General features: G+C 22.2%; 5 protein-coding genes across 5 annotated transcripts; 3 read left to right on the top strand and 2 right to left on the bottom strand.

The window, feature by feature from the left end:
• Window positions 1–67: 67 nt before the first annotated feature.
• On the bottom strand, window positions 68–1,232 carry PmUG01_09015100 (centrin-4, putative; the record flags this gene model as incomplete). Its single annotated transcript, XM_029004830.1, has 3 exons — window positions 68–213; window positions 507–551; window positions 920–1,232. 3 exons carry the CDS (start codon window positions 1,230–1,232, stop codon window positions 68–70), a joined length of 504 nt encoding a protein of 167 aa, XP_028861480.1.
• Window positions 1,233–4,182: 2,950 nt separating this feature from the next.
• Window positions 4,183–5,539, top strand: PmUG01_09015000 (40S ribosomal protein S4, putative; the record flags this gene model as incomplete). The annotated part of the gene is made up of 2 exons (XM_029004829.1): window positions 4,183–4,185; window positions 4,757–5,539. 2 exons carry the CDS (start codon window positions 4,183–4,185, stop codon window positions 5,537–5,539), a joined length of 786 nt encoding a protein of 261 aa, XP_028861479.1.
• A 1,821-nt stretch (window positions 5,540–7,360) lies between these two features.
• On the top strand, window positions 7,361–9,703 carry PmUG01_09014900 (conserved Plasmodium protein, unknown function; the record flags this gene model as incomplete). Its single annotated transcript, XM_029004828.1, has 2 exons — window positions 7,361–9,375; window positions 9,625–9,703. The coding sequence occupies 2 exons, from the start codon at window positions 7,361–7,363 to the stop codon at window positions 9,701–9,703; spliced, it is 2,094 nt and encodes a 697-aa protein (XP_028861478.1).
• A 1,962-nt stretch (window positions 9,704–11,665) lies between these two features.
• On the bottom strand, window positions 11,666–12,022 carry H2B (histone H2B, putative; the record flags this gene model as incomplete). The annotated part of the gene is made up of 1 exon (XM_029004827.1): window positions 11,666–12,022. The coding sequence occupies one exon, from the start codon at window positions 12,020–12,022 to the stop codon at window positions 11,666–11,668; it is 357 nt and encodes a 118-aa protein (XP_028861477.1).
• Window positions 12,023–16,108: 4,086 nt separating this feature from the next.
• On the top strand, window positions 16,109–16,420 carry H4 (histone H4, putative; the record flags this gene model as incomplete). The annotated part of the gene is made up of 1 exon (XM_029004826.1): window positions 16,109–16,420. One exon carries the CDS (start codon window positions 16,109–16,111, stop codon window positions 16,418–16,420), a length of 312 nt encoding a protein of 103 aa, XP_028861476.1.
• Between the last annotated feature and the right edge of the window lie 2,492 nt (window positions 16,421–18,912).

The raw sequence follows: 18,912 nt of genomic DNA, 5'->3' as shown, positions 1-18,912 counted from the left end.
AGTGCATTTTACACCTTTAATGAACTTTTTACAGTTCGAAAAACGTTTTGCATTGTATGTCCTCCTATCAGTCTGAGTCGATATCACTAAATGGGTCGTTTCTCCACGCACTTAAAACGATGCTTTTAAACTCTTCTTTATCTATAACTTTGTCATTGTTCTTATCAGCAAATTCGATCATATTGTTCAGTTCCACGTCATCTATATTTTCTCCTTGATGAAAGAAAAGAGGGCGTTTTTGCATACGCGTCAAAAGTTTTATGTAAGCTTACATGTAATCATGTATACGCACATATAAATACATGTGTACATATATAAACATGTGTAGATTCATGTAATTACGTGTACATAGAAACCTATCCTTACGCAGAATAGTTGCAACGAACAAAAAATGTAACGCTGTGACTACTTAACGTTTGTATATAACTAAAAAAATAGGGATATACTCAAATCATATTTGTAAAGTTATGTAAAGAATTGTAATTTGAGTATATTCACTTTGGTACCTATATCAGCGCAGACTTTTTTCAAAGAAGCCAAAGTAATTTTTCCTAAAATGAAAAAGTAAGATACAGTTATATGGACGTATCTCATGGGGAAAGCACGCTATTATACATATATATATATATATATACATATATATTTATTTATTTATATATATATATTTATTTATATATATATATTTATTTATGTATATATATTTATTTATGTATATATATTATATTATATATATATATATATATATTTATTTATATATATTTATTTATATATATATATTTATTTATATATATTTATTTATATATATATATTTATTTATATATATTTATTTATATATATATATTTATTTATATATATATATATATTTATTTATATATATATATATGTACTATTCACTGAAAAAAAAAAAAAAAATTATAACCCGTGTCATTCGGATCGAACAAGGAAAACATCTGTTCTATTTCCTCGTCATTGTATCTTTTATGGATATGTTTTGAGGCGATATCAAAAAATTCATCAAAATTTAATTTGTCATCAATACTTTTCTTTATTTCTAAAAATAAATTTTTTACTTGTTCTTTTTTAAAATTTAAGCCTAGGGATTTTAAGGCAAAGTAAAATTCCCTAATGTCAATATACCCACATTTATTTGTATCAAATAAAGAGAAACATTCGTAAATTTCTTTTTCAATATCTTCGTTTATAGTAACTTCTTTACTGTTCTCAATAATCATTATGATCTATTTTTTTTTTTTTTTTTCTTTTCCTAGCAATTTGTCTTCCTTTAACATTACCTTCGATGCTTAAAATATGCGAAGACCCATGAAATTTAAGTAATGAAATAAAGGCACACAAGACTGCATAAGTGTCTACATATATACATATCATGTATACAAAATAAAGATATTCTTAATGCGTTAAACAGGTAGAAATGGATACCATGCAAAATGCACAAAAAGGGGAATAATGAAAAGACGGTAATGATAAAGAGTTTTATTTTTCTTTAAATATACTATACTATTACATACACTTCTTATAAAGTGTGTGTATCCTTCGTGTGTATGTTAACATATGTGCATTTTCTCTTATATATTTTACATGTAAACAAAGCATACACTTGTTTTCCTTTTTATGTTAACATGTATACCCATGTTATTATACTGTGAATGAGTTGTTCGTGCTAATACATACGGACGAAAGAAAAGCATATCCTAAAGAGCCGTTTCGAATGTTACATGCTCATAAGATAATATGTATAAAAATATGTGTATAATATACCAAAAAAAAAAGTAATTAAAATAAAGCAAAAAAAAAAAGTAATTAAAATAAAGCAAAAAAAAAAAGTAATTAAAATAAAGCAAAAAAAAAAGTAATTAAAATAAAGCAAAAAAACAAAATAAAATACAAATAAAGCAAAAAAAGAAAAATAAAAAATAAAATAAAATAAAAAATAAAAATTACAATTGAAGTAAGAATAAAACAAAATGAGGCGCTGCAAACGCATGCATGATTATCAAAAATGATATAAAATAAAATACAGACATTTTGATTTTCCTCTTTTAGAGGAACAATTAAAAGTATGCTTCGCCTATTATTATATGAAAAACATATGACATTGGAATTTCTTAACTGGAATATTTTTTAGCCTATTTAAATTAATTTAATTTAATTTTAACCTAAGTTCAAGTTCAATTAATTTTTTTTATTTCCTTTACTTATTTTACTTCGTTAATGTCTTTCAATTTTACTTCTTTCATTTTTTTCATTTCTTTCATTTCTTTCACTGATTTTACTTCTTTCATTTTTTTCATTTTTTCATTTCTTTCATTTTTTCATTTCTTTCATTTCTTTCATTTCTTTCATTTTTTCATTTCTTTCATTTTCTTTCATTTTTTCATTTTTTTCATTTCTTTCATTTTTTCATTTCTTTCATTTTTTCATTTCTTCCATTTTTTCATTTCTTCCATTTTTTCATTTCTTTCACTTCATTTATTTTTTTTTTACCTGATTTGTTCATAACAAAAATTTAAACCTACGGATCTCATTAACATTTTTTTCCTTTTTGCTAAAATATGAATTTGTTCCCTAAGACGCTATTTATGGATGTAGGCGTTCATTTTTGTATACATACAACACTGCTGTTTAGCTTATAAGCTTCATATAAAAAATTATTTTAATAAAGCCATTAAATGTTTAAAAGTCATTTATTTATTTTTTTTTTTAACTATACGTTATAGTCCTATTATTTAGTATAAGTTGTTTATAATAATTTTAATTTTATAATTCAATTTCCTTTGTATATAAAAAAAATTAAAATAATATATTCCTTTTTATAATATAAAACAGTGATACACTTTAAGGTCAATAAAAAAAAAAAAAAAATATAAAAAAATATTTTTAAAGGATTAACCTTTATTATACTTTTTTCCTTGTGCTTTAACTGAGTGTAACATGTACTTTAAGGTTTGTAATAAACTATACTTATTTAAACAAAAGGGGAAATACTAATTTTTGAATTACCTACACCTTTAAAAATTTTAACAAAATTTTTATTTTTTTTTTTTTGTTTTTAATATGCATATTTAATACATACGTTGCAACACTGCAAATATATACTATATATATGTATACAAATTTGTATATTATACATATATAAGAATATATATTACTTTCATTTTGTAACCTAGTAGAAGTGATTTAAGTGTATGAACTTACCACTTAACAAAATTCATACATATTTTTTTTTTCTTTTTGTTTAACTCACATTATATATTAAGCTGCATTATTGTATATATGTTTGTTATACGAGATCAACGCTGAAGGGATCTTAAAACACTCATATTAAAACTTGAAAAGATAAATAATTACGTCATATAATCAACGCGCATTACAAAAGTGCTTGACAAAAAATACTTCTAGTATATGAGTACATGTATATTTGTAAACATGTGCGTATATTTATAAACATGTGCGTATATTTATAAACATGTGCGTATATTTATAAACATGTGCGTATATTTATAAACATGTGCGTATATTTATAAACATGTGCGTATATTTATAAACATGTGCGTATATTTATAAACATGTGCGTATATTTATAAACATATGCGTATATTTATAAACATGTGCGCATATTTATAAACATGTGCGTATATTTATAAACATATGCGTATATTTATAAACATATGCGTATATTTATAAACGTGAGTGTACATTAATGTACATACGTATATATTTATGTACGTACGTATGTATTTATATATATGCATACATTTACGAGCAAATTTGCGGAGTGAGGTTTTGCTTTAAAAAGAAAAAAAAAAAAAAAAAAAAGAATATTTTTAGTACAAAAATAATAAAATCTACAGAATAACAAAATTTTTTAATTACATATTCCGAAAAAAATAAATAAAAAACAATGCAGTACAAATTGTAACAAAAAGAAGATTATAAAAAGAAATTCCTTAATTTTTGAATTACAATAATTAAAGGTGATAATTTTTTTTTTTCTTATTTTTTATAATAATATTTTTATATATCAATATAACACTATAACAGCATAACGGTATAAAAGTTTATTACTTTTCATACAACAAAGTATAAAGCGGAATAGTAACTTCCAATTTACAAATATTCAAAGGGAGGAACCAATTTAACACTTTTTAATTCCAAATTGAAAAAATGGTAATATAAAAGAGGAGAAAATTACGTAAAGAATATATACATACATACATAAGTGTACGTACATGTATATATGTATTTGTGTAATTATGTATATATATAAATATGCATTTATATACGAAATGTATTTACTACATATGTGCGTATTTACGTATGTATGATTATGCATATACAATAGTGAATCTGCTGATGTTATAACTTGCGCTATATGTTAAAGGGTTTGTTTTGTATATACATTTTTTAAATGATAAATCTGATTAATAGAACGTGCGTGTATTAAATGAAGCGCAGTTTTATCTCCTACATAGAAGATTATTCCTTGAGTTATTATTTTCATTCTGACGAATAAAATAAATATGCATTAAAAATGAATTATTATGAAACATGATCGTATTTTGATAAAAGAAATGTTATGATGATGCTATTCGTTCATTCTACCTATTCTTTGTACATTTTTTTTTTTTTTTTTTTTTTTTTTTTGTGAACGTTATTCTGTGCAAGTAAAAAATTATGAACTGTTCATAATTATTTCATTTTTTCATTTTTTTCTGCCCTTTTTGTGTGCGTTTTTCAGGGAAAAGGAATAAAGAAACATTTGAAAAGAGTCAATGCGCCATCACATTGGATGTTGAACAAGATGGGCGGTCAGTATGCGCCCAAAACGAGCAGTGGTCCACATAAGTTAATCGAGAGTATTCCATTAGTAATTTTGTTAAGAAATCGTTTAAAATATGCTTTAACTTTTGATGAAGTAAAATTGATATTAATTCAAAAAATTGTGAAAGTGGACAATAAGATAAGGACGGATTGTACGTTTCCAGTTGGGTTAATGGATGTAATTCATATAACAAAATCAAATGAATATTTTCGATTGTTGTATGATACGAAAGGAAGATTTGTTCCTCATAGGATAACAACTGAAGAGAGTAAATATAAATTATGCAAAGTAAAAAAAATAATATTAAGAAAAGGAAGATTATCAATAGCTGTTACACATGATGGTAGAAGTATACCATATATCCATCCAGAAGTTAAGGTAAATGACACAGTAAGATTAGATTTAGAAACAGGAAAAGTTTTAGACCATTTAAAATTTCAAATAGGTAGTATGGTTATGGTAACTGCAGGACACAGTGTTGGTAGAGTTGGTACAATTTCTTCGATAGACAAAAACATAGGAACGTATGATATTATTCATGTAAAAGATTCAAGAGGAAAAATATTTGCTACTCGGCTAAGTAATGTTTTGGTTATAGGAGACAACTCAAAACCTTATATTAGTTTACCGAGGGAGAAAGGAATTAAACTAGATATAATTGAAGAAAGAAGAAACAGACTAAGGGCACTAAATAATTAAAAAGCACAATAACTAAATGGAGGTAGCAGAAGTGCTATTTAGCCTATAACATAGTATTACAAAAGTTATATAAATTATATTATACTTTTAGATATTACATGATTAACTCATTTATGGATTATTATATTATGAATATTTTTTTTTTTTTTTTTTTTTTTATGCTATACCTTTTTTGACGTTAAAAAGGTTTTGCATTTTGAATGTTGAGAAATTAGAAGGAAAACAATTTTGATTGAGAAAAATTATGTTTTTATGTAAGACTTTTTTATTTTCTTCTGAATAAACCACTGTTCATAAATATTAAAACTTAATTTTAAAATTTAAAATTTTAGATTTTAAAATTTAATTTTTAAATGTTAAATTTTAATTTTTAATTTTTAAATGTTAAATTTTAATTTTTAATTTTTAAATGTTAAATTTTAATTTTTAATTTTTAAATGTTAAATTTTAATTTTTAATTTTTAAATGTTAAATTTTAATTTTTAATTTTTAAATGTTAAATTTTAATTTTTAATTTTTAAATGTTAAATTTTAATTTTTATATTTTAAATATTAAATTTTAATTTTTATATTTTAAGTGTTAAATTTTAAATATTAAATTTTAAATTTTTGTTTTTCGTTTTTTTTTTTTTTTTTATTTCTCCACAAATTTAAAACATAAAAGGAAAAAGTGCAATTACACAATATAATGTAAAGATTAAAAACGAAGTTTATTACAACTATATAATAATCATTTTCTTTTTGCAAAGTATATAACCATTCAAGATATTGAAAATGAGGGAGAGAGGGAGGGAAGAAAGGAAAAAGTGCTATTAAGGAGAAAGTCGGTGTCTTTTTCGTATTTACCGAAATGATGTACTCGTCTTTTTCTTCCCTTTCTGCGTTTTGTTTTTTCTGTTTTTTCAGTTTTTTTTTTTTTTTTTTTTTTAAAATAAAGAATATACAACTTTATGAGAAAACATATTTATTTTTAAAATATTTTGCATTCAAAGTGAAAAGAAAAAATTATGTACCAGTTAAATTACAGTTTCAAATGATTATCTTATAAAGCACCTTTTGTGCTAATGTATTTATCTTGCGCTAAGTATGTACCAAATGAAAAAGTAGTTGCAATAGGAAAATTAATGTTTGTAAACAGAATAAGGCTACAGCTAAAAGGTGAATGACCGCAAATCTATTTTGCGTGTAAAACTTTTAGTTGAATAGTGCATAGTTTTTTTCGCTTTTTCGCGTATGAGTCTTTTTTTTCGTTTTTTCGTCTTTTTTTTTTTTTTTATGTTTTTTCGCTTTTGCGTCTTTTATCCCCATTAGAATATGCGCCATTGAAGAAGTTCATATGGTTATAAATCCTCATGAGAATGTTAGAAAACAGTTGTACTACGAATAAAATTATGGTAAAACGATACCATAATTTTGGTGTGTATATATACGTGTGTAAACATATTCATGAAGGAAAATGATTTCGTTAATCTACATTTGTACCACATATATAAATATATACACACATATATATACGAAATAGGTGTGTGCATCCTTTTTTTCCTGTTATTGCAACAAATGCACGGAAAAATTTACAAGTGTAAAACACTAAAATAATAAGTAAATTTTTTTTTTTTTTTTTTTTGTATACTCGTGTATTTTTTGGTAATTATTTAATATTTTTGATTAAAAAAGGTAATAATTCATTTTTACTTTCTCATTTTGCCTGAACAGTACATAATAAAAAAGGTGAATGGTCCAACATATTCCATTTTTGTTAGTTCAAGAATTATTTATGAAGCAGTTTAAGATATAAGGTTTGAAAAAAAAAAAAAGAAAAAAATGAAAAGAATACTTAATTATTATGTGTTAATAATTTTGTATTATTTCGAAAATGTGGTATCTGGTTCTAGTGCAGTTGGAAAATTGACTAATGTTATTTATACAAATGCGAATACAAATAATACAACGAGTGAACTGAGTAAATTTCAGTACATATTTTTAAATGAAAATGAAGACAGTAATTATATAAATAGTTTACATATAGGAGAGATAAAACTAAAAGAGGAAATATACTTTTACAAAAGTTTTACAAAAATTATAAATTATTTTAAATATAGAGTGCCAGCTAATGTACATTTTGTTTTTGAATATGATGGGGGTGATATAATATTATTAAAAAATTATAAGAATGGTGTTATATGTGAAATTAATAATTTATTTTATAGTGAATCAGGTTTAAAATATTTTGATATGAAGAAAGAATTGTACGTTAAGAGTGAGAATTTTTATATAAAGAGGTTTGATGCTTCGGAGTACGATGAGGATTCTAAGGGTAGTAAAGACAATGATAAAAATGATGATAATAGTGGTTATAATAATGGGGATGATAATAGGGATGATAATAGGGATGATAATAGGGATAATAGTAGTCATAATATTAGGTATAATAGTAGTGATAATAATAGTGATAATAATAGCGATTTAGTACCTATGGCAGCTATATGTAAAATAAAGAATACCAAATTTTTACCTGAAAAATTATTATGTTATCCGTCTGCACATGATCATAACGAAATAAATGCAATTTTTATAAAAAATGAAGAATATAAAAATTTATTAGAATTAGCATTTCCATATATGAATAAAGAAAATACATCTTTACTTAAAAAAATATCTAATTATTTTAAAAGCTTTGTAAGGAACGATTTCGAGAATATAAACATTGCTTATTATGTTTTTAATAAAACCATTGCTTGTAATTTAAAAGTTTTGTTGGAAAAAAATGCAAATAATTATATAGAAGGAAATCAAAAAGAGACAAAACTATCAAGATATAACGATGAAAAAATAGCTAATAGTAAAAGCTTTTTGTTTAATTCTCCTTTATATAGAAACCAATTTGGTGATAATTATATTTTATGGAAACACATAAATAAGAATATGACTAAAATGAATTTTGATGTATGTAATAAAATCTATCTTAATGAAAATGATTATAATAATTGCTATAAAAATCTTCGAAATATGTATGAAATGCTTTTATATAAAAATCCCATCATGGACATATTTAACAAGTCGAAGATAAAAAACATTTCTTCTGTTAATAGATATACTGCTTTTTATTACAATAACAATGACTATGTTATAATATTAAAAGATTACAAATTCCATGTATATTTCAAGGTAAAAAATATAATAGATTTTGTTCTGTTTGTAGACTCAAACAACGAAATAGGTTTTTATTACATTACTTTGAGTAAGAACAAACAGTTAGTACATTTGTATAGGTGTAGTTTAAACTCAAATGAAGTAAAATGTAAACAGGTATCTTTTATTCCTTATGAAACTATATCACATGAACAACCAAAAATATACTTATCAACTACACAAATGAGAGATATTTCAACTGTTTTTATTAGCACACGAACAAAAATATGGAAAGTATATAAAGAGAAGGATGGAATGTACAACAGAAAGATTATTGATTCTATAAAAAACATTTATGAAGAATATTTTGGCCATATTAATTGTTATATTATACAAACTACATATGAAAGAGAACTTTTATACAAATATTTTAAAAATGTTTCAAATACAGTAGAGAATATAGCTGGATGTTCTTATATAAAACATTTCAATAATTTTGAGAATAAACTACTTATATCATTTATTGAAAATAATCAATTCATTCAAAGAACATATCACATAATTAAAAATGTCAATTTTATAATTTCTAGTGGAAAAACTAAATTAACCATAAAAGTAAATGAACTGTTTGACATACTTATGATGGTCATTATTATCTTTTGTGTACTCTTAAGCGTTTACACCATATTTAAAATTCTATTTGTTAAGTAATTAAAAAAAAATTATATAATTTGACATCATATAATTATTTTTAACCGTTTTATACTTTTTTTTTTTTTTTTTTTTAGCTTCATACGTGTAGACGTTATTCACATTTGCTTTTTCTCTCATTTTGTTTCCCCATTTTTATCCTTACCTGTTTATCTTTTTCTTTCATCTTTTCCCTTGTCTGTTCATATTTTTCTTTTACATTTCATCCTCAAAAAATTACACATTTTTGTTTCTTTTTTTTTTAGTAAATCAAAGGTGGGACGAATGAAACATTACTTTTTTGATGATACTAAACATAGCTTTACATCGACTATAGATCGTTAAACCATTTGTTAACAGTTTGTTTTTTTCATTGATAGGTGATATCGAAGTTCAGGCCCACATGTGTATACTGATGTTACCAACAGTAATTCCCATTACTTATATGTATGTATAGACATATATAGATATGTACAACTGTTGCTATATATTTTTGCTAAACTATTTGTCTTGTAATTTTGTTTGTATCCAAAGAGGTGTGCTTTTATATGTACTTGTTTTAATAGCTGCGTTAACAACTATTTTTTTGAGTCATATTTTATTTGACAAAAAATAAAAAGTCAAATGTGAGAAGTTTCTTTTTTTCTGTGATTACTATTTAGCTTTAAATTATAAGAAATAAAAAAAATAAAAATTAAAAAATAAAAAAATAAAATAAAAAGAATTTCACAATATGCAATTTTTTTAGTTATATTTATCTTTCTAATAAACCATACATTTGCTTCACAATTTATTGGAACAACATGAGATGTTATTTCAGTTTTTGATTTTGTTATTTGATATATGTCTTTTTTTTTTTTTTTCTTTGATTATTTTGTTACAAACTATATTTCATTTTGGTTTAGTTTGTTTTTATCTACATTTTTTTTTAAAGTTCTTTTAATTTTGTTTTCCATCATTTTTATAATGAATACCTTTTTAACACTTTTTTTTTTAATTTTGTGTTGTTATATATAATCTTTTTTTTTTCTCCCCTTAAGTCAACATTATACTATTATGAATATATTAATATTGTGCAAGAAGGGGAAAAAAAGAAAACAAATTTTATACAAATAACATTTTCAATTTAACAGTAATAAATCTATTTAACTCCTTTTGAACAAATGGTAGAGAACATACAATTTTTAATAAACTACATATTGTTGAAAAGGAAAAAGAAAAAAAAAAAAAAAAAAAAAAAAAAAAAAAATTTTATTTTTTATTGCTTTTTAATTTTTTTTTTAAACTTCCCCAATAGTTGTTATAACATTTGTTCTTCCTGTAGCATATATATTGAAAAAGGCTTTGTTTTTGTAATGAAAAAACTTAGAAGAAAGGAATGGCTTCTAGTGAAGCCTTAAAAAACTTGTTCGTTTAAACATAGTTAAACTTGAAAAAAAAAATTGTCGAAAAAATATATTCAGTAAATAGATACGTGCACTAAACATATTATAAAATTCTATATATGAACATGTATTATATACTGTTTCTTTTTTTTTTGATAGTAGTCTTAAAACAAATAAAACAAATGAATTGAACATAGCAAAACAAAACATTTCTTCTTATATTGCTTAAAACTACTAATTATGCACATATGTCTGCCTTGTCATATATATAAATAATAGCACACATATAAATATATACATCATAATTACATTATTCCCTTTATATTTATATTATAGCATTCGTTTCAATTTTGTACGTTCAATAGGTACATACAAATATATATATATATATATATATATATATATATATGTATATATATATATATATATGCACTAAAAGAACGCATGAACAGCTTTAGGTACATATGTATATACACAGATAAACTCTTGTTCAGATATATATAAAGCTCATTAGGAAAATAAAAAAAAATGAAAAAGAATGGGAAAAAAAAAAAAAAAAACAGGACTTCAATTAAAGTGTCTGTCTTCCATTTCTTTTACTCTTCTTTAAATTCATTCTTATATTTTTCCTTGTATAATTGTTCTTCTCTTCATGTATTATTTTCCATTTAACTTATTTCTTTTTGGTTGTTTCACTTTTTTTTTTTTTTTTCTTTTTTTTTCATTTTATATATATATATATATATATATATATAGATAGATAGATAGATAGATATCGATATAGATAGATAAATACCACATTAAGGTACACAATGTGATATTCTTTTTTTTTGGTTTTTCGATTTTTCTGTTTTTCTTTTTTTTTTTATTCTTTTCAGTCTTTCCTTTTGGTGTGTGCGTATGCGTAAGAATACAACAAAATTTACTTGGAGGTAAATTTTGTAACAGCCTTTGTTCCTTCTGATACTGCATGTTTAGCTAATTCTCCTGGCAACACTAACCTTATGGCAGTTTGAATTTCACGAGAGGATAATGTATCTCTTCTAGTATATTTGCATAGCCTTGAAGCTTCAGTAGCAATTTTCTCAAAAGTGTCAACAAGGAAGGAGTTCATTATGTTCATGGATTTTCTTGATATACCAGTATCCGGGTGAACTTGTTTTAATACTTTAAAGATGTAAAGTCCATAGCTGTCATATCTTGACTTTTTTCTCTTCTTTTTTCCATCTGCAGTTCCTGTTGTGGTTTTTTTAGCTTTTGCTGGTTTTTTGGATACCATCTTGTTCGGATATTATATATATATAAATATATACAAAAATAAAAAGTTATTTCAAAAAAAAGTTATAAAAAAAAAAAGTGAATAAAAGTTTTTATGTTAAGAAATAGTTGAATTTTTTTTTTTTTAAATATTTCTCTGCTAATTTTCTTATAAAAATCTCAAAATATATTAATATAAATATATATTTATAATATTTTTTTAATAAAATATTTTTTTTTTAATTGTAACAAAAAAAAAAAAAATAAAAAAATAAAAAAGAATAACTATTAAAAGTAAAAATTACATGTATGTATTGAAAAAAAAAAAAAAAAAAAAATACATACACGCACGTATGCATAATATATATATATATATATATATATATATATATATATTTTTTTTTTTTTTGTGCTCTTTTTTTTTAGCGATACTTTTAATGTACACATGCAAATGTAAAAATCGTCTCCGCGTAATTCAGCTATGTATGTAATGTGTACATATATATATATATATGATATATATAATATATATATATATATTATATAATATATACATATATATATAATATATATATATATATATAACATACATATATATAATATATATATATAATATTCAAACACAAATGCACACAAAAAAAAATGTTAAAACTGTTCTGACATGTTCATAATTTTATATATACATATATATATATATATATATATATATTTATATATATATATATATATATTTATATTTTATTATTTTTTTTTTTTTAAAGTGTACAACATTACACATTTTGATTAAAATTGCTAACATGATTTTTTTTGAATTATTTTATGCATGACTCAAGGAAGAAATACTCCTTATGTGCATGTAATTACGCACAATATTTTCGTTACGTAAAAAAAAAAAATATAAAATAAAAAGGAAAAATACACCAATGGCGTTTTTTAAAAGTATGCATATATACTTTTATTTTATTTTTTGGTGAGCTCATAGCCCCATTTGTTGAAGTAAAAATATAACTCTGATGAAGTTCATTCAGCATACATAAGTATGCATAATGCATACGTGAAATATGTACACAAATACATCATATCATACATTTATCATATATATATATATATATATATAATATGACGAGCGTTTTCATGTGAAAGCAAGTGAATCAGTTATGCTGTGTGTGCGTAAATATATATATATATATATATATATATATATATATATATATATATATATATGTAATAAATTTATTCATATATGTAACAAATATATATATGTATGCATTTATGTAACCTATGCGCACACGCGTAATTTTGAAGATATTTCCTTTTTGAGGAATTTTGAATTTATTTTTGTATGAAGTTTTTACTATTTCATCTTAATTTTGAAGCGAAAAAAGATGCGCCATGAATTTTGTTAAACGTACGAAATAAAAAGTATATATAATGATTTTACAAGTTCTAAGATTACTTTTTTTCGTTATTTTGAATTTTGATTATACTGATAAAACGATTCATTGCAAGCTAATTTTTTTTCTTTATTTATAATTAAAAAAAGGTCATTTTGCTACCATTATAAATTCATAATTCTGCTAAAGGAACACCATTTTTGTGTCCATTTTTGAAAGACTATATTTATAATTTCTTTTGTATGATTTTCCGCTTTTTTTTTTTTTTTTTCATTAAGATTATAAATTAGTATATATAAAAAGGAAAATATATTGTGAAGATCTTTTAGCGAATTGTGTTCCTTTACATTTTAATAATTATTATATGTATCATTTTTCTAATATGTACGTTTAACGATTCTATTCGTTTTTATAAGAAGTAATTCTTAATTTGCAACTAGAAAATAGAAGAATGTATGTATTTCAAGACATTCGCTAGTTATGATATGTAAAGATGATTTTGTTTGTTCGTAAGAGTAAGCATATGCTTTTATTTTTACGAAAATTTTATAGTATACCTAAAACCTTGTTTATTCATTGTATAATTAACTGACATGTTAAAGATTTATTTAAATAATATAAATAAACAAAAATCTTAATATCCGTAAAAAAAAAAAAAAAAAAATTTTTTAGGAGTAATATTTTTTATTACATAGTAAAATGCAAATACAAAAAAATATTTTAAGTCAAAAATTGGGATTAAAAAATTGCTACAATTGCTACGTTTCTCTCAATTTTCAGTAATAATATATTGGTGATAACATTTTAAAAGGGTGTTGCAATTTCGTTATATGATTATTTTTTATTTTTTTCGTACTATGTTAAATAAGGGGTTAATGAAACTAGATGGAAAATTACGGAAAACGATTAGGTGCTACTGTACAATAGGTTAATATTCATTTAAAAGGAAAAAAAATATAATACTGTATGTATTATATGACCCTCTTTTCTAACGGTGTTAGAATAAAATTTGATTTTCATTTTTCTACAAAATTTTATTATGTTATAATGACATTTTAACTTTTTTAACATATTCATTTATTTTACCCATACTAGTAAAATTATACTTTCATAAAAATTAAATTATTTCTTTTTCTATTAAAAAATATATTTCATATAATATAATTCCTCTTATATTATTTTTAAACTGTCAGTACTATGCAAACATGACAAAAAAAAAAAAAATAAAATAAACAAATCGTACTTAATAAATTTTAACATATTTTTGTAAATTGGACAAATTATATATATTGTACCATTAACTCCGTATAAACAGCGTAATCAAAATAAATTTAACGTAAAAGTTTTATGGATTAATTGTTCATTTAAATATATTTACGTGAATATACATACATATATATATATATATATGCATTACGTTACTTGTACATCCATGCTAAACACGTATATTCCCACATTACAATTTTTGAAAAATATCTGTTATAAACTGTATTTTTTTTATTCTTTTGTTCACCTTTTTTTTTTCTTTTTATTCTGCACAAAAAGCTATATGCATATTCACACTAGTAATTTTTTTTTATATCGTTTCCGAATATTTCTTATATTAATATTGCAAGATATCGCACAAAAATGTTAATGTATGAGGAACCCGTTTGTACATATATATAAAAATATATAATATGAAAAAAAAAATGTATATATATATATATATATATATATATATATATATATATATATATGTAAATATATGTAAATATATGTAAATATATGAAAAAGAAATATATATATATAAATGCGTAAAATTTTAAAGTACATAAACTGTAATACTGAGGGGATCTTCAATTAAAATAAATATTAAAACAAATCAATGAAAATAGTTATAGATTATTTGCTTTAAAAATTAGTAAATATTCTTTTTTTCATCTTTTAAAAATGCCCCAAAAAAATATATATATTATGAACTAGTGATACGTATATAGCATATATATATATATATGTATATATATATATATTTATATATATATAATATATAAATAAATACGTATGAACAAATGTAGTTAAAAAATTGCTCTTATACAATTATTTTAATTTTGATATATATGCATGTCGTATGTATTATATATATAAATATATAAATATATAAATATATAAATAAATATATATAATATATATATAATTTATATATATATATATATATATATAATTCATATATATATATATAACAATTTATATATATATAATAATTTATATTTTATACATATATAATAAATACATAAATATATATATAAAATATTATAAAAAATATATATATAATTATTATAGATATATATTATATATAAAACATATATAAATAAAATCGACTCAAAGCTCACAAAATATAAAAAAAATGCATATTGCAAAAAAAATATAAATTGCACACTTAAAAAAAAAAAAATTATTAAATTAAATAATTTCTGAACAATTCATTTTTTTTTTTTTTTTTTTTTTTAAATAGTAAATGTCGAAAAAATTTTAAAAAATAATAAAATATACATATATATATTATGTACAAAAATAAAATAAAATAACTTTATGCATAAAAAAAAAAAATAAAAACTTAGCAAAACTTTCGTGTTTTTATTCAATAATTTTTCTTTTTTTATAATTTAAGAGATTTTACCTTTTTTTTTTTTTTTTTAAAAAACTTTTATTATATTTTAACAAAATAAGCAAAAATGTCAGGACGAGGAAAAGGAGGTAAAGGATTGGGAAAGGGAGGAGCAAAGAGGCACAGAAAGATTTTAAGAGATAATATTCAAGGTATTACCAAACCAGCTATTCGACGTTTAGCAAGAAGAGGAGGTGTCAAACGTATCTCCGGTTTAATATATGAAGAAATAAGAGGAGTATTGAAGGTATTCTTAGAGAATGTAATAAAAGATTCAATTATGTATACTGAACACGCAAAGAGAAAGACCGTAACTGCTATGGATATTGTTTACTCACTGAAAAGACAAGGAAGAACATTATATGGTTTTGGAGGTTAATTGAAAGGTATATAGCAGTAGTACATTTACGCGCAGAACCAAAGAAGGATAGAGAGATAAAGAAAAAAAAAAAAAAAAAAAAAAAAAGGGTTTTTTTTATTATTATTATTTCATTCCTGTTATACAATGTTTCCTTCGTTTCCTTCATTTTATAAAATGAAAGAAAATTGATACATGTGTAATTGGGTGTTCTATATAATATATAAAACATCTTAAAAATAAAATAAAAATAGTATTGAATAAAACAAATGATGTAAAAATATATGCATATATATATACCTAGATATTACATCTAAGTTAATATGCACATATTTTTTTATATCATAATAAAACGCGTCAAGTACACAAAGAAACATTATTTTTTTTTTCTTTTTATTTATGTTCAATATACAGAAGAAAAAATTTATATTTTATAATAAAGCGAATGCATTGAAAGGGAAAAAAAAAAAAATAGAAAACACCATTTTTTTTTTCTTTTTTTTTTTTTTATTTTTTTGTTTCTTCGAACAAAAAAATAATATATACATCTTATTTTTTCATGCAATAGTATAAACTTTTAGGCTTCACTAGAAGCCATTATAAATAAATATTTATATAAATACATATAACATAGTATAGCATAATACAATTTCACATTTACATATAACTATTTTTAATTCGTATCAAATGGATATTTTTAGTATGAATATACTATTTTGATTTAAAAAAAAAAAAAGACCAAAAATTACGTCCTTTTTTTTGAAGCTAAATAACAAATGAACAACTTGAAATTTTGCATTATATGAAATTACACTCTTGACAATAATCAGAGTGAAGGTGGTAAGGAGATGTTTTGAAAATGTATATTTTTTAATTGGTGTTAATAGGTATGAATCTATATTAAATGTTTTTACCCTTTTTTTTTCATATGCAACGGTTTTCTAAGGTCAAAATGAAGAGAAAAGGTCTAGTTCAAAATTGGTTATACTTATTGTACATAGTAGTGGCAGCATTATATTTGTATGTGCTTTTCTATTATTTTTTCGCCTTTTTTTTATTCTTTTTTCTTTCTTCAAATCTTTGAAGGTAAATCGTATATTTTGTTTTCCATATCATTACAGTAATAAAAAAAAATAGCATAAACTTTTTAATTAGCAACGGAGGATACATTTAACGTGGTTCACACACTAGTGAAAATGAATGAATTTGCAAAAGGTAGATTATTATATAATAAATTTTTTTTTTTTTTAAAGATGAAATGAACCATATTTTATTTTCGAAAAGATTATTAATCTTTTTGATTTTCATTTATACACATTGTGCATGGAATTGAAAAAAAGAAGAAAAAAAAATTGACTGTATATTGAAAATTTTTGTCTAATTTAAGTCGCCTTATCAAAGGGTATTAAATCACATGAACAATTATCAAAAAAAAAAAAAAAAAAAATTCTACTTAATTAGTTGTAAAATTGAAAATATAATAGTTTATAAAAAAGCGATAATAAAAAAAAATAAAAACAAAAGCGCAGGAAATGGGAAATTCTTGAAAGCTCTTTCGCATTTATGGATGAGAACGTTATTGCAACACATTGGCAGAAATATTATTTTTTTTTTTTATATCTTAAAATATGAAAAAAAATATATTATAACATATTGTACGAAAAATATGCGAGAATGTTTTGTAGTTTTAATATTGCTGAATAATTAAGAAAACAAGTTAAAGTATATTTGTTTTATTTATGAAAAAAAAAAAAGAAAGAAAAAATAAAAAGAATATTGTTGGAGGGGTGGGGAGTAAAAAGAACAGCAACAAAATATGAAAAATTGGAACTAAAAATATACTACGGAAATTACAATATCGTGAGAGAAGTTAAAATGAAAAATTAAAGCGAATGAGAAGTACAGATAAGTAATTAAAACGAGTAAGAAGTCGAAATGAGGAATGAACATGAAAAATACAAAATGAAAAATACAAAATGAAAAATAAAAAATGAAAAATAAAAAAAAATGAAAAATCAAAAATAAAAAATGAAAAATAAAAAATCAAAAATGAAAAATCAAAAATGAAAAATCAAAAATGAAAAATCAAAAATGAAAAAAAATAAAACATTTAAATATAAAACATTCAAATGAGCACTAGAAAAAAAGGCAAGACAACAACATTCATCCACCCATCCATGCACACATACATGCTTAAATAAATAACGAATTAAAAATACTAAACTATGAAATTTTACGTAGAAGAGACACTTTTTTTTTTCCTCTTTTTTTTTTTTTTTTTCGATATGTATGTATATTTTATGTGTACATATGCGAACTCAGAGAATTTATAAATACGTACGCATATAGACGAGTAGATGAAACAAAGGCTGTGTATACATAAACGAAATACCATTATACTGCAAATAAATTTTTTGTTTAAATGAATATAATTACAATGACTACAGTTACTACAATGCCTATAGTTACTACAATGACTATAGTTACTACAATGACTATAGTTACCACAATGA

The sequence above is a fragment of the Plasmodium malariae genome, assembly GCF_900090045.1.
Source record: "Plasmodium malariae genome assembly, chromosome: 9".
NCBI classification, from domain to species: domain Eukaryota; phylum Apicomplexa; class Aconoidasida; order Haemosporida; family Plasmodiidae; genus Plasmodium; species Plasmodium malariae.
Note: the sequence above shows the minus strand (reverse complement) of the source record. Positions and strands in the feature narration are given on the sequence as shown.